We start from the raw sequence: 15,726 nt of genomic DNA on the forward strand, positions 1-15,726 counted from the left end.
TTTGACATCACTGCCGGAGCAATCGCGAGAACCCGGACCCTAACTCGGGCAAAAAAAAACAACCACACACTCGCCTTTGTTTGGATAAATACCCTGCTGGGCTCTGATCTAGTGTGCACAGTGCATCTATGAGACCAAGGCCTTTGCCATGTGTCCTTGTAATATGATTCTTGAAAGTGAGAGCCCTTGGTTCACGGTTGAGCAAGCACAATCAATTTCTTGTCGCCCGAGCAAAGGTAGAGGGGGGGGAAATGACATTGGGGACTGTTTACTGGTGCCAGACTTGTGCTAATTTGGCAGAAAATAAAAGGCCCCCGGGGCATCACTTACCTTTTACCCACAGTACGGCTGTCATCTCTGCCGAGCCCAGCTGATTCTCTGCCCGGCACACATAGTTCCCCTCATCTGCTCGGCTGGAGTTAACAATTCTCAGAGTATTGTTCCGTAACAACATAATCCTGTGAGACAGGACACAAAAATCAATACTGGTATGAGAAACAAATACACTTACCAACAGTTGCTCGACACGTTTTCGAGCATGAGGCCGCTGTTGTTGGGTTATAAGAATAGCAGCGTTCACATGGGATGAGATAACACTGAACTGCTCAGATAATCTCAAAATAAGCATCCGCTGGTGATTCCAGGGGAAAACCTTAAAATAAAACCGTGTTTTCAGCGAGCAAATTATTATCACTGAATTGAAGGACAAAAAGCGCATGACGGTGCGTTGTCTGTGTTACAACAAAGCTCAGAGGACCGAGGGATGTGGAGTTAAGAACAGGGTTTGTATTTGTTGCGCAACCTTCAGCAAAAGGAAGATGAAAATAGACCCTTTTCCGTGGAGATCAATCAAGAATTAGAATGCGTTAATGGATGTGATTTGGAGATACCACTAAGTAGCCCTATCTCGAACAGGATTAAAAAAACAGATGTTGTTAAAGATACAGATAAAGGTAATGGGGACACATTTTCTGTAAAAAGAAGAAAAAAAAAAGTATTGATGATAAGAACAAAGAACCACAGTATTCCTCTGACTTTCAATTTGGGTACAATGATGCACCATATCTGATCTTGTGCCGCCGAAAGAGCACAACAGGCCGCCAATCTGAGTAATTGCCGTATAATTTAAAATTCATTAAAGGACATATCGGAACATCATCTGTGGAGAGAACGCTATACACAACATGAAATAAAATTGATTTATTTTTTTGTTCCTCTGCAACAATATTTCCATGAATCTGAATAAAACGCTGATGGATCCACCTGACAAACCCTAAATATTGCAGCATTCAATGAATCCCAAAATGTAAGCTGTCAAACCGCGGCGTGCATATCACCGAGCTGTCCTCCTGGGAAACACAAGTGTAATAGAGAGGGGAGGAAAAAACCAACAACAACACCACGCCTGCATTCATAAGTAGCCCCTTATCCAGCTGAAGGACACGAGCAATACAGGATCGACATGTCGCTCGGAGTTGTGAACAACAGCTGGAGCATTCAGCGCTTGACATCAGATAGTATAGAGAGCGTATCAACACCGGAGCCAGGCGTGTGAGCAGATGGCTGCAGAGAAGGAATCATGTGAAAGAATATCCCCTTAGTGTCTCGTGCAATCCCCTTTTTATTCAAAAATCCACATATTTACATCACATTTGATTTCAGCATTGTCTCACGGAGGCGGGGATGAATATTTACAAAGTTATTGGTTGATTAGAAACGTCCAAAATCAAGCTGATGGGTGTGTGTGTGTGTGTGTGTGTGTGTGTGAGGTGTTGTCGTCTTATGATCTTATTTGTGTTGTTTGGCATTTATATTTGCAACACTAAGCTCTTTCATCACGGGGCAAAGTGATTGAAATTCACGAGGGCGTGACAAAATCTAGCCACACATAAGACAAGCCAGAGGCAATCTGCAGCCAGGAGACATTTTTCAAATTGGGGTGGCAATTCACAACTGACAAGGACGCCAAGGCAGAGAGGACAAGGTGGGAATATGCAAATAGATTCAACCATAGGAAATCTAAAGGAAACATTTAGAAGATCACGGCAAACCAATGTGGCATTTGAAAATGTCAATTTTTTTTACTATAAAAGGGGTTTTCTGAGGCGAAGCCAAATAGACTGCTACAGAATACTTATATGAAATCAGAAATAGTCTTCTTTTTTATTATTATAAAAATGCCTCATGATTGAAGGCACAGTCTGACTCTTAGACAAAGAGTCTGTGGGCTTCAACTGAGTCTGCCACATACTTTCAAACTAATGGGATTAATACTTTCTGTTTAAGAGACAAAAGCCCTGAACATTAGCGAAAATCCATGTTAATTACAAACCTTCATTCAGTCAGCACAGCTGTCAATGCCAGATAAACGTGAAGCTGCTTCGATTCCTCCCCTGCTCTCCCAAGAATAGAACATCTCTCCATCCTTTAACTCTTTGCTTACAGGTGATGGCAGAAAATCCTTGCCAGCAGTCACCCTGGCCAAGACCGGAAAAACGCGCTGCTCCTGTTGATTTCGGCCTTTTCAGATAGGACTCATCCTTTCACAAGGTTGGTCTGCGGTCGAGCGGTGACCCCTTAAACGCTGCGTTACCCAGATCATTAACGTCACCACACAGTAGTGACGTTAAGTTGCATCAAACATGCTCGTGTTTTATAAAAGCAGCTTAAGGGGAAGACAAGTTACTGAATGATGGACCACACACTGTACATGACAACGCCGGCACTAGTAGTGACAGTCAATGATAAATTACTGCAAAGAGAAAATAAACTGCTTTTTCCAATATTGGGTTCTGTCCTCTTAAGACATGGCTTTATCTGAAGTCAGATAAAAACAATATCAAGGTTTTTTAGACAGGTATGAATCTCCCCCCGCGGTGTGCACCTATCACACACAGACACACACACACACACACATATGAAAAAATAGATTTGTGAGGGTTTGACAAATACCTCAAAGGCTTTATCAGATCCAGACAAGCCGGGGCCATTAATCACCATTTTAGGGCAACACACTTTCGAACTTGTCCCCATCCATCAGTTCTACTGGAGCCAGCTCTTTGATAGAGAAATATACATCCAAAATTAGCTCAGAGGACCATTTCTTTCTTCCGAAACATGTGCGCCGAGCTCTGAAAAGGGGCGCGTTAAAACCAATTCCTGAGAACTCCTGTTTCCATTCACCTGTTCGAGGCTCGTTCTGAAGGAGCAGCACACTGAGGATCTTATGATCAACTGGCTGCCCTTGCTGCGAGGCTGTTGAACAGACAGCTGTGTCTCGGCTGATAAACAAAGGTCCCGTCCTCTCGCTCCAAACTCGGGATGCTCAGCGGTGGCTGATAATTTCAGCGGCGTCGCTCAGTTTGATTGATGGAGCCTCGCCCCTGCCCAGCCCCCCTCCCCCCTCCCCCCCTCCCTCTAGGTGCAACGGAGGGATGTTTCTCATAAAAGATGATGCATCAAACTGCATGTGAATTCCAAAATGCAATTGTGCCGGTCTAAATTGTCAGCATCCCTGAGAAGGAGGCGGGGTTGAGGACGGGCCTCCAGAGCGTTGCCAGTACCTGAAGGTGTTTTATTCTAGTCGTGACACTTCATTTCAGTTACAGTAATGAAAATGTGGCGTGTTACAACGAGGCACGCGTGCGCTTCCTGAAGGGCCTGCGCCGGAATGGGTGACACTTGAAGTTCAGCCATGACAAACCCGCGATTAAAAAACAACATGAAGATATTGAGGGAGACAAACTTTTCGTAACTTCATGCATATTTTACAGGGCAATTAACTTTCTCTCATAATATTCTGTTCTCTAAATTGTGCAGAGGAAAAAAAAAACAACCAAAAAATCGGATCCTATTTATAACAGAGCTCCAGCAAATCTTCCACCAGCTGCAAAGAAAATGGGCCCGATCCATCCCAATGATAGCAGCAGACATGAATCCTTCCTAAAGATCTGAAATAGTGACACTCCAGGCACTGACACACGCCCCCCCCCCCCCCCCCCCCAAAAGATATAACAACTGTTTTGTGGATGCACAGTAAAGAGCTCAGGGCGGATCATTACTTTTGGGATTTTTCACCGGTACGAAATGATTTTGTGTGAGTTTCACACATTTCAGTCACTTTTTTAGTAGCAGTGGGCGATATGACGATATACTGTGCAATTACAACGACCATAGAGCACCATTTCTACGGAGGTATCTGTCTATCTCTTTTAATATCTCTGGATACATTAGTGCAGACAATGTTGCAAATCAAGAACCAGGAAAGCTTTATGGCACAAAATGTGATGAAGCGTGTCAGATATTAAATCATGAGATATTAAATCACAATTTCCATCTGGACAATATTTTATCTATATTTGTTTCTGTAGTTTTCAATAAAAAAAAAAAGATGATAATAGCAGTGTGCTGCTATGAACTCAGTGTGTGTCTATATTACCATCTGGTGCTAGAAAGTGTGCTCTGGCTGTGGACCCAGGTGCAAACACCTGCGCTACTCAAGTGTCCTTGAGCAGACACCTTGAATCCCTGTCAGCTGCGGTTAATTGAGGATTTCCCTTCTATTCGTCATTATGTCATATAACAAAGCATACTGCCCAGGGACTACGGATGCAACTTAGCTAATAGCTAACTCTGGTACAGCTAAGAAGCTGTGCATTGTCCCAGTCAAATCAATATAAAATGCATAAATAAATAAATCCCGACGTCTGTTTGAGAGTGAAACAGGATGCATGTAGAGAGCTGCTGTACCTTCTGCTTTGCTGTATCCGTCGGTCTCCTCTCTTCCATGTTATCCGTGGTTTGGGCGATGCTCTGGGTTTGCACTCCAGCAAAACGTCTTTTCCAAGCGTGGCAATGACCCGTACGGGATTGTGGACAAAGACAGGAGGTGACGCTGTGCAAGACAGACGCACGGCATTTTAAACGTTGGAAAAAAGTGAGACGGACAATATCATAGTAAACACACTAATATTCTGACATATTCATACCATATGTGATTCATTATTTCCACATTTCCACTCTTGTTGAAACAAGCATGTAAAGTGTCTTTAAAATCAGTTGAGCTCATGTTAAAAGACATTACGAGCATTTTATTTGTAATGTGTGTACAAATATTGATCTATCTTCAGAACAAACGCTGAATCAAATGACTCCTGATAACAGGCTCAGTTTTTTTCTCGTCACACAAACTAAAACTAAGACAATGCTGCCTTGTCTGAAAACCTGTTTTCAGCACAGAGTCTACCATAAGCTAATCATATCGTATGCCACCTGCTCAAGGGAAAAGGACACCAATGGGATCTTCGTGTTTCTGCTGAACGCCCAAATAGCATCTGAACACGACTCGACGGGCTTCCGTTTGTGTGATTTTGTGGTAAAACAAACCTTTTTAAAGTGGCTTTTCCTTAACTGTGCAGTTAATGCATTTACAAACGTAAAACACGTAATAACACGTCTTCAACTGTGACATTTCAAAGTCATTATCTGAAAAATGCTGGAGGGCTTAGACTGACACATCATGACTCAAAATGCTCAATCAAAATGCTAATTTGTTTAAAAGTAATAACTAGATTTTCCACGTGAAGTATAACAAAAGCACGCTTCTATGTAAACATGCTTTTATATACTGCATAGCGCCCCATACGTTGTCTTAATTATGTGCTAATTCAGTATCCACAACAGTTCTATGAATACACATTGTGTTGTTCAGTCTAATTACTTAGTAATTGTCATCTTAATGATGACATGCTCGGGTGATTCGCACTGCTTTTATGAAAACAGTATTAACCCATATTTAACCAGGCTGCGTGAGTGAATAACAAACGTGTTTTTTTAACAATCATGGCTCGCTCCAGAGAATGAATTAGGCACTAATGGTCTAAATAAGGCTTCAGGCCCCAAAGCAGACGTGGTACTGGTATACGGCTGTGTTGCACATCAAGGCCATCTGGAGGCTGCAAGGCTTTGTCAGCTGTGATTATTCTAATCCCGAATGATGCTTTATAGGTGACATTATACACAATGACAATTCAATCACATCTGTAGCTATCGGCTGACCCCTGTCCCAGCAACACTTGTGTTTTTGAGGCTGAGTAGTTGCCTGAGTGGCAGAGGTCCCTCTAGACACGGAAAGCAGCGGAAAACAGAGCAGTTGCTGTGTGTATTTGTTTGGATCAAAATAACGGCTAAAAGGGTACGGCTGCCTGGTGGCAGCCGTACCCTTATTGCTTCACCCGCCACCCTCCCAGAAGAGCCGGATCTGGGACAAGATCAGAAGGGGTGAGGGCAGCCGCTGCACCCGTGCAGCCTCAAGTGATCACTCATCTGCAGGCTGTTATTAGCGATGTAATCTGTCCTGATAGTGTTTGCTTGTGGACATCTCCACAGAGCACAGGTCACTGGGAAGACATGCCTGGAGGGTGTAGTTATGAAAGCATTCATCACCAGCTTCCAAACATCATCATTGTGACTGTGACTCTAAGGAAGGCAAAGAAACTTCCTCATCAGCATCAGCTCATGAAAAGCGAATTAAATACGAGACTTTCTCACGCTTAGAGGCAACGCGTTGCAGTCAAATGAACTAAAAAGTGGTCGTTTTTCACAGGTTTTAAACGGATGGGGCGTAGGGACAAAACATTCCATGGATCTTCCACAAAAACCTTTGTACATTTCCAATAAGATTTTCAAAATGCCACACATTCCCCCTCAAAAAAGGGGCATGCCACACGGACGGTGAATCAAAGTGTCCCTCTGGGGATGGGTGTCACCAGATGTGTCCCAGTATAGAAGATGACAAGGAGAAAATAGTGCATCAACACAGAACAGTGGACGGCCATTCAGTATGACTGTTGTGCACTCAGCCTGAAGCCTCGTGCGTTAGTCTGAAGAGCAGTTTCCTTTGCTTTTAGTGTCCCTAGATTCTCAAGTACATGCGACTTCCTTTAGAAAAAGGAAGAGAAATATTCATTTGAAAAAATGAAGATGTTTTACAATGTGTGAGTTAAGGAATGGAGGAAGTACTACACTGAAAAAATATGCTCTGTTACAAGCAAAAGTCCTGCATTCAAAATGTTACTTTGGTGAAAATATATAAGTATATATATATATATATATAAATCAGAAAAATACCCCCCTTCAAATACCCCCTCCTGACAAATAATATCATATTTGCATGATATCATTAAATTAATACATTAAAATAATTAAAAAGAAAAGCAGTAACTTGTAATATATGTAAAATATGTAAAGCTGGAATCAGAAAATTATTTTTGCTTTAAAATGAATTCAATGAATTGACCCTTCACTAAATCCTGCCTCTCGAAAACAGACTGGCCAATCGTAGCGTAGCATCAGCCAACCTCCAGCAGCTCTGCTCCATAGACTCTCATGCAATTGTTTCGGAATTCCATTTCAGGCTGTGTTTGTGGACTTGGAGGTAATCATGGTAAAACGCAGAGTAACAGTGATACTCTTTACCTCTTGAGTTCGGAAGCAGATACATGTTTCTAAAACGATGCTATTACATGTTAAAAGCTGTAGAGCTAACTTTAGCAGAGTATTCGTTAACTAGCGTTAGCACTTCTATGCTACGCTAGCTACTGAAGGTACACTGAATGTGTACACATTCTGCTTTGCCATTTTAATAAACAGTGTTGTTATTGTAATTTGATTGTCTTCAGTCTGGATCACCAGGTGATGTGGTGGTTCACTTTCACACTGATCTGTAGCTTTAGCTTCTGTCTTTAATCTTTATGAACAGTTTTCACTGCTGTATCACTTTAACATGCTGGATATATCCTTCAATCGCATATTGTAGACCCTTCTGTCTGCTTCTCTGGGGAATTACTTTTGTTTTTTTGACAATAATTTGAAAGCATATATGCAGGGAGTGCAGTGAGTGACAGTGTGGGCTCCACAGAGGGGGGCAGGGCTTAGTGAAGGGTCAATAGACTAAACCTTTCAGCTGTACTTGTACATTTTCATATATTTTTTAAAACTGTCGGATTAATGTAGTACCTCGAATCTGTACGTAAGTACAAAACTTGAAAAAATGGATTTATTTGACTTCACAATTGATAACAAATACCTGATGGAAGTCAAACCCGAAACGAAGGTTTGGTTTTTTTCTGTGTAGTGAAGATTGTGGTGTAGGCTGTGCATTGATGACGAAGGCTAGAGCGGAGATAAGATCCTAATGGAGTCATTAAACTCCATCAAAGAAACCATTGATGTCTCTCTTTTAGTGTTTGCTCCCCATTAGTACAAATCTATACCTACAAGTCATTGCTTTCCGTTCTCCTCTGATATCACAAACAACTTTCCAGACCCTCCTCAACTTGATGCAGGCAGACACCTCATTGAATATAACTATAAGAGTCCTTTTATTCATGCCGTCCACTGCCCAGGTTAAATCAGGGACCATGATTGGCAATCAGCACATCTCACAGTTCAGTGTTCCCCACTTGCATTTCAATCTCCCTTACCTATCATCCAGTACCTTATTCAGCTGCCAATACTCTAGTCTGCGATTCCAACGTTTGCAGAGAATCAAGAAATGAGTTTGCCCGAAAGTAAAGGCTGCCTCATGAAAATGACACAAACCTTTCTTTTAATGCCATGTTTTGTCTATTCTAAATTATAAACCACATGTATAATTACCTAAAATCTTGAGTTCGGCGTTAGAGTAGATGGCCCCGTACTTATTTCCTGCGACACACTGGTACATTCCTGAGTCCGCCTGCTGCACTCTGTGAATAGTCAGCTCTCCGTTCATTATCTCAACTCGGCCCTGTAACAAGAAGAATGCATCAACAGACAACCTATCTAAATATAGATACACTGCACATCATTAAGAATATATCGTGGATGTGTAGTTTCATAAGGATCATTCAGATGTTTCATGGTGCAATCAACAAAAGGAGAGGGCACAGTGTAGTACGGTAGGTACCTGGGATGTCAAGGGCAGACCATTAAGAAGCCAGTGATAGGTGGGCCGGGGCCTCCCCATGGCCTTGCACTCCCACTGGAGCTTCTCTCCACTATCCATCTGGGTGTCATTAATCATCCTGACCCACTGAGGGAGGGCTGGAACATAGAAAAAAAAAGAATCTAGAATAAGTAATGTATCCTTGAAACACACCTGTACGTAGAGGAGAAGAAACAGGCAATGCACAAATACGCAGTCAACACACAATGTAAGAGGTTGTAGTTAAGAAAGTGGATGTTGTAATGCTTTTTTGTATCCCACTATTATTTGTCCTTAAAAAAAAATCCTTGAATCCACCCTAGACGCGCTGACTTGTATTGCTCCTGCACTTAACATAAATAATTCATAAATCACGCAATGTATCTGGGAATAAGACTTCATTTTTTCAGATCCTCTCTTATGCTCTTTAACCCTAAATAACTGAAGGAAAATGCACAGGCTCACAAGCAGACATTAAATAAAGGATTTTTCTAGGCCTAACCAAGTACTTGTGTTGTCTAAACCTTAATTTAGTACTTGTGTTGTCTGAACCTAACCAAGTACTTGTATTGTCTAAACCTAACCAAGTACTTGTGTTGTCTAAATCTAACCAAGTACTAGTATTGTCTAAACATAACCAAGTACTTGTGTTGTCTAAACCTAACCAAGTACTTGTGTTGTCTAAATCTAACCAAGTACTAGTATTGTCTAAACATAACCAAGTACTTGTATTGTCTAAACCTAACCAAGTACTTGTGTTGTCTAAATCTAACCAAGTACTAGTATTGTCTAAACATAACCAAGTACTTGTGTTGTCTGGACCTAACCAAGTACTTGTGTTGTCTAAATCTAACCAAGTACTAGTATTGTCTAAACATAACCAAGTACTTGTGTTGTCTAAACCTAACCAAGTACTTGTGTTGTCTAAATCTAACCAAGTACTAGTATTGTCTAAACATAACCAAGTACTTGTATTGTCTAAACCTAACCAAGTACTTGTGTTGTCTAAATCTAACCAAGTACTAGTATTGTCTAAACATAACCAAGTACTTGTGTTGTCTAAACCTAACCAAGTACTTGTGTTGTCTAAATCTAACCAAGTACTAGTATTGTCTAAACATAACCAAGTACTTGTATTGTCTAAACCTAACCAAGTACTTGTGTTGTCTAAATCTAACCAAGTACTAGTATTGTCTAAACATAACCAAGTACTTGTGTTGTCTAAATCTAACAAAGTACTAGTATTGTCTAAACATAACCAAGTACTTGTGTTGTCTGGACCTAACCAAGTACTTGTATTGTCTAAACATAACCAAGTACTTGTGTTGCCTAAGTAAACCTAAAAACTAAGAAAACCTACGTTGGAAGTTTATTTTGAAAAGAGGTTGTATGCTTGTATGTTTCCTGTGAACACAGAGGCTTATTTTAAGAAGACACAATGCAAGTTACCAGCAGATACTGACATGCTGTCCCGGACATGTCCACTCTAATGGGGCAACTAGAGCGGGAGAACCAAGCATCTTTTTAACAAGTTGAGAGTGAGAATGTGCTGCCGAAACATTCAAGATTTGTTTCTGGAGACCAGGATTACGAATATACAGTAACCTGTTTACCAGCACACCTCGAGTCAAGACCAACAAGCACCACCATCCAGACAAACCCTCATTGAGAACAGCAACCCATTCAATAAATTGGATTCAATGATTCACTTTCTTTTGAATGTTAACAGACAATGCAGGGGAGATTGTCACTGATGGGATATTGCATTGTTCTCACGTGTGGATCGCATTTACGCTCTTTGTATCATGTTCATGAACATTTTCCTTTTTTCTCCTTCCGCTGCATGGCTGGTCCGTGGCAAAGGCAAGATAGGCACCTGCCATTCCTGGCAGGTGCCTATAACCAAGCAGGTCCCTTAACCAAGCAGATTTCTTTCTCTTTTCTTTTTTCCTCTGTGTGTAGCCTACTCGCTTGTGTCCACGGTTCCTCTCCGACTGCACATCTGTCACTACTCAAGATCTGAGCACTGTACAGGCTGGATGCATTTTCTTTTCATCTTGTAGTCTCTTTCTATCTGCTGGATCCTATACTACACATGGTTGTGCATTTTCCAGTTCCTGTACATTTACAAGTATATGAAATTAACAAGGACCTTTTGCTGGGGCTGGATCACTCTGTCAGTCTTATGTTGGGGGAGGGATGTTAATTATTTAGCCACTAACTCAAGCCCTGTTTTCTTTTTATTTTAATCTCCTTTATATTGTACTTTTTGTTCTAATATGCTTTTACACCCAAATGACACATCAATGTATGTATACGGCGACATCAACTGTTGTATGTTGTAATGAAGGTGTAATACTGAGCACTTAAAAATATATATATATATTTGTGTTGACTGTAGTTCTTGGGACAAGTTACACGATTTTTGATAAAGACGTGATATTATTTTAGGGTCAATGTGTTGCATCGTGGTGTACGTCTTGTACTGAGTGCAGAAGAAGAAGGAAACCCCGTCACTGAGCTGCTACAGTAACATGCCAAGCACGTTCTTTGCTAATCTTTGCATATGGCACCTTGGGTAGAATGCTTCTTTTTGTGTGTGTGGTTTGATTGAATGATTACGGTCAGGAAGGTCTCCCTTCACAATGTGAGTTCAAACTTCCAGCTGACCTGTGTAAATTACATTTAGCGTGAGGCTACTACAAATTAGCTCCCTATTCCCCTTGTGATGTCAACAGAATGGAGGTTGCCAAGAAGTGCAGGGCTTTGGAAATGTATCCTATACCAAGGCTGAGGCAGTCCATTATCTTGGTCCTGTGCACACGGCACAGACAGAGAGGAATGGAGGACACCCACCCTCATAGATAAGTATATGATAATGGAGTGGTAATTCAGCGCGCTTACTGGTAAACTAAAAACTGTTCTTTCAGCGAGGTCTGCACTGGAACTGATATCTAATCCCCGGGCACACAAAGCTCCATGTTTTTTGTTGATAAGCCTGTATTTGGTAAAATGAATAATTATAGTGTATACCTGCATTAGATAAAAGATGAGAACATTACAATGTTAGTATCGATAAATAAATACGGTTTGGTCCTATAGGTATTCCCAACAACTGAGGATTCTATAATTAATTTGTTATCTAATATAAACAGATTTACTGAAACTCAGCACATTCATATAAAGCAGTCACCAAAGGCATGGATGTAACCACGAGAGTAATACAATACATCTTTGAAAAAAAGCCGCAGCAGACTGTTAAAACAACGAGCAGAGAAGCCGTTAAGGTCATTTTGAAACAGCTAAAAAACATCTTGCTTGAGGGAACCACAGTAAAAGAATCAGCTCATTCGTTGAGGTGACGCACACTTGCTTTTGGATTGTCTGCCGTGGATGTATAATTCTGGACTGATGAATAATACATGGGAACGGTGCAGAACGACCAAAAATAGCCCCCGAAAAAAATGAAGTGTATTTGTTGTTCAGACTACAATGTTCACACCGATATTCCTGGAATGCAACACAGCAACACTTGTGCTCCTATCTTATGTTTGACGGCTGACCAAAAGTAAAAGATGAACGAATGAACAGCGAGTGAGAGCATGCCTGGACTCACTGTAGACCTGCAGGTGTCCTTTGAAAGCAGTGCCTCCTCTCGGATTCTCAGCTTTGCATTCGTAGGTGCCCGAGTCCTCCAGTTGAATGTTGGGAATTTCCAGCACAGCCTGGGACTTCCGAAGTCTTGCTTTTTTGGGGATGTTGCCATTGATCTTCCTCCATGTGATTGTTGGCACTGGACTGCGAGGACAGAAGAGTGGGATTATATTGGGACAGTGTAACATAAGAACATAAGAACAGGTTATGTATATATTACACCGTAATTATAATAATAAGAAGAATTGAAATTACTATCTATTTTCATGTCCTTGATAGATTCTCGACCGAGAAAATTTAATTCACACCTTTTACAGATTTGAGTGAACTGTTACAGGTGCAATCTTTGCCTAAACCTCCATTCACTTATTCATTAATCAAGTTAACTTACCTGAGTTTTGGACATTAGTCAATTAAAGACAATAATATTGGCTTTTGGACATTGTTCAGGGTATTTTCAAACTTTTTTCCTGACTACATGAGTAATTAAACCAATAACCATCAGGGTATTCAATAATAATAATTCTTATTTGCCGAACAAGGGATATTTTGAAATGATAACGTCTCACTGTAACAAACATCGGAGATGTCCTGCTGCCTCCAGAAGGTCCTTAACTTGTGATTATGTATTGACACACCACGACCAGTATTTAATGTTGGTTCTGCTCCACAGGTAAACTGCTGACCTTCTGACCACACGTGACAACTTTACTGTACCCGACGACCCGCACATTAGAGCCGGGCTTCAGGGGGACAAGGGACGAGATTCAACTCAGCCTATGAACAGCCAAGGAGATTTCTTTTATGATTGGTGTTCAAGCGATGTCATCCATCCCTGTTTATTCACGGCTTGCCCTATAGATCCGTGTGACAGATGACTTGCGTATGCAGAGAGAGAGACCATGCGCTCAGTATCAGCAGTGCTCGTGTATGACAACTAGATTTGACAGGTGTCTGAAAGATGGAAATGTGACACCATACAAACCTCCGGTGAACCCATCAATCATTTAATCGAGATGAAAATGTTACATCCCTGAGCTTTTTTATCCGCTCTAAATTCACAAGGACATTAAAGTGCTCTTGGCTGCAATGGACTCAGATTAGGATTCCGAGCATGTTCTGTGTTTAACAAAGCATTTCTTCTCAAAGAATTTGGGCACAAAGTCCGATCACTAAAAAGTGTCTTGATGCAAAGTTTCACAGACAAAGCATGGCAGTTACTTAATGCAACATTTAGGATGATGTATGACATTCATAGACAGTCACAGTGATTTCTATTTATGTAACAAGCATTCCAGTTAATCCCTTAAAGTATAATCCCTAAGGCTACATGGTAAACGACAACACCGTGTTGAAATCAGCATTAGGAGAGCTAGTCAATGTTAGCCGTCAGCAGCCGGTGGGATGGCTAAATAACAGCGCTAACTGCTAACGTTTACTGAGGTTGCATTGAGTTACGTGATGCATTCAAGCTCTTATCAGTAAAAATTAGTATTGGGGCGTAAATTACAACAGTAAAATGTCTTCAACAGCTTGTAGAATTGTGTTTCTTGCATTAAACTTGAATAAATACAGTTGTTTGAAGAGTTATATGTTATTATAGCAACGCATAATATATGTTGGAGAAACAATGATGACCTGTTTAACTTCCTGTTTGTTTGTTGAAAATGATGTTCATATGAAAAACACACATGTATAGGATCGTCACTTGGTATCGACCGATGTGGTGTATCAACACCAAATATCCTCCCAAATGCAGTATGGTTACCAGGGGCAACATCTGGGGCCTGAGGTAAAATCAAATATCTGCGGTCTAACGAGGGTCCATTTGTCAGGACTTGGCATTTTTATTTCAAGGCCCCTGTGGGGGTGTAAGAACCACATATGCCATCAACAGATTGAATCAGTACTCATGCATATGACATGCGGCTGTTTTGGAGCCCTTCCGGATATGTTATTGATGGAGGATTTTGCAAGAGACCTTTTGCTCCAAATAAATTCTCGACCAGCCGCAGAACAGAGCAAATCTATAGAGACCTCGAGGGGCTGGAACATGAGGGTGTATCTGTGGCAGGGTTTCTGTTCGGAGGCTGAATAATGAACCAGTACGTGTCCACAGTCTAGTTTAGAAAGCAGAACCTCTGCCTGGCAGTGCCTTCTGTACCAAACTGCTGGCACCGACTCCTGAACTCAGAAGCTGAGGACATGTCCATTTTATCAGAGAGTGTGCACACTGAGTATTTCATACCCTAAAACCAGAGTTTATCTAAGGTGTTTTCAATTTAGGAATGTGCCCATAGGCACGCTGTTAATTAGCATTCCACACAATTGCTGTGCCCTCATCTTGTTTGATAATAAAGGTTGAAAATTAAAGCTAATTCCAAAATATAGAGGGGAATTGGTTTGCCTCAGATCATTACAATCTGGATGTTATTCCAGCATTTAGCTCATTTGCTAAGCTCTCAATGTTTTAGTGCCTCTGGGAAATGCTACACTACTTCATAAGGAGACTCTAAAGCCACATTCCACCTGTATTATATGAGCTAAAAGTGTCTCTGGAAAACATTAACCATCGTACCAGGAGTATGGAACGTGTTGTCATTAAGAGACACTCTATGTTACTGCTGACGATGTGGTCCTTGTGGTGCAGCATTGCTCAAAGAGGAACGCAACTGCGAGTGTTTCAAGAGTTTGATTCCCTCTGGGGTCACTGAAGCTAAAAGTATATCCACTCCTGTCAGGCAATTTGGATGAAAGCCTCCACCACATATTGTATTTTAAGTGGAAATGAGTGGGAGAATGTGTAACCCATCGAATGTGCAAGGCCTTTTGAACTACATACTCCAATATCCCCTGAAATGAAAGCAGCTAAAAGCACTGCACTTCCCAGAGTGCCTTGGAAATCCGACTGTGAATCCAAAAGTTTTCAATTGAATTAGTGTTGTTTGAAAATCTATAGCGAGCACATCATCATCTTTTAATCTTTAAATTATCAGAGATGTTATTATTAGAATGTATATGGCGATTATTTCATCCTTTGTTTTGTTATGCATCATGTCAGTCGCTGTACATCACCTTGTTTACTGAGGCTGAACAATAATCAAACC

The 15,726-nt window shown here is 41.1% G+C and overlaps 1 protein-coding gene across 2 annotated transcripts in view; it reads right to left on the reverse strand.

The window, feature by feature from the left end:
• Positions 1 to 15,726, reverse strand: part of cntn5 (contactin 5) — a 99,077-nt gene that overhangs the window by 16,474 nt on the left and 66,877 nt on the right. For both annotated transcript variants that reach the window (XM_079272616.1, XM_079272615.1), the window contains exons 9-13: positions 12,582 to 12,763; positions 8,948 to 9,084; positions 8,659 to 8,788; positions 4,750 to 4,894; positions 331 to 458 (exon numbers count right to left, since the gene is read on the reverse strand). In XM_079272616.1, coding sequence (XP_079128742.1) covers positions 331 to 458; positions 4,750 to 4,894; positions 8,659 to 8,788; positions 8,948 to 9,084; positions 12,582 to 12,763 — 722 coding nt within the window. The remainder of the gene's footprint in view (positions 1 to 330; positions 459 to 4,749; positions 4,895 to 8,658; positions 8,789 to 8,947; positions 9,085 to 12,581; positions 12,764 to 15,726) is intronic.

This window comes from Melanostigma gelatinosum (genome assembly GCF_949748355.1).
Source record: "Melanostigma gelatinosum genome assembly, chromosome: 7".
NCBI classification, from domain to species: domain Eukaryota; kingdom Metazoa; phylum Chordata; class Actinopteri; order Perciformes; family Zoarcidae; genus Melanostigma; species Melanostigma gelatinosum.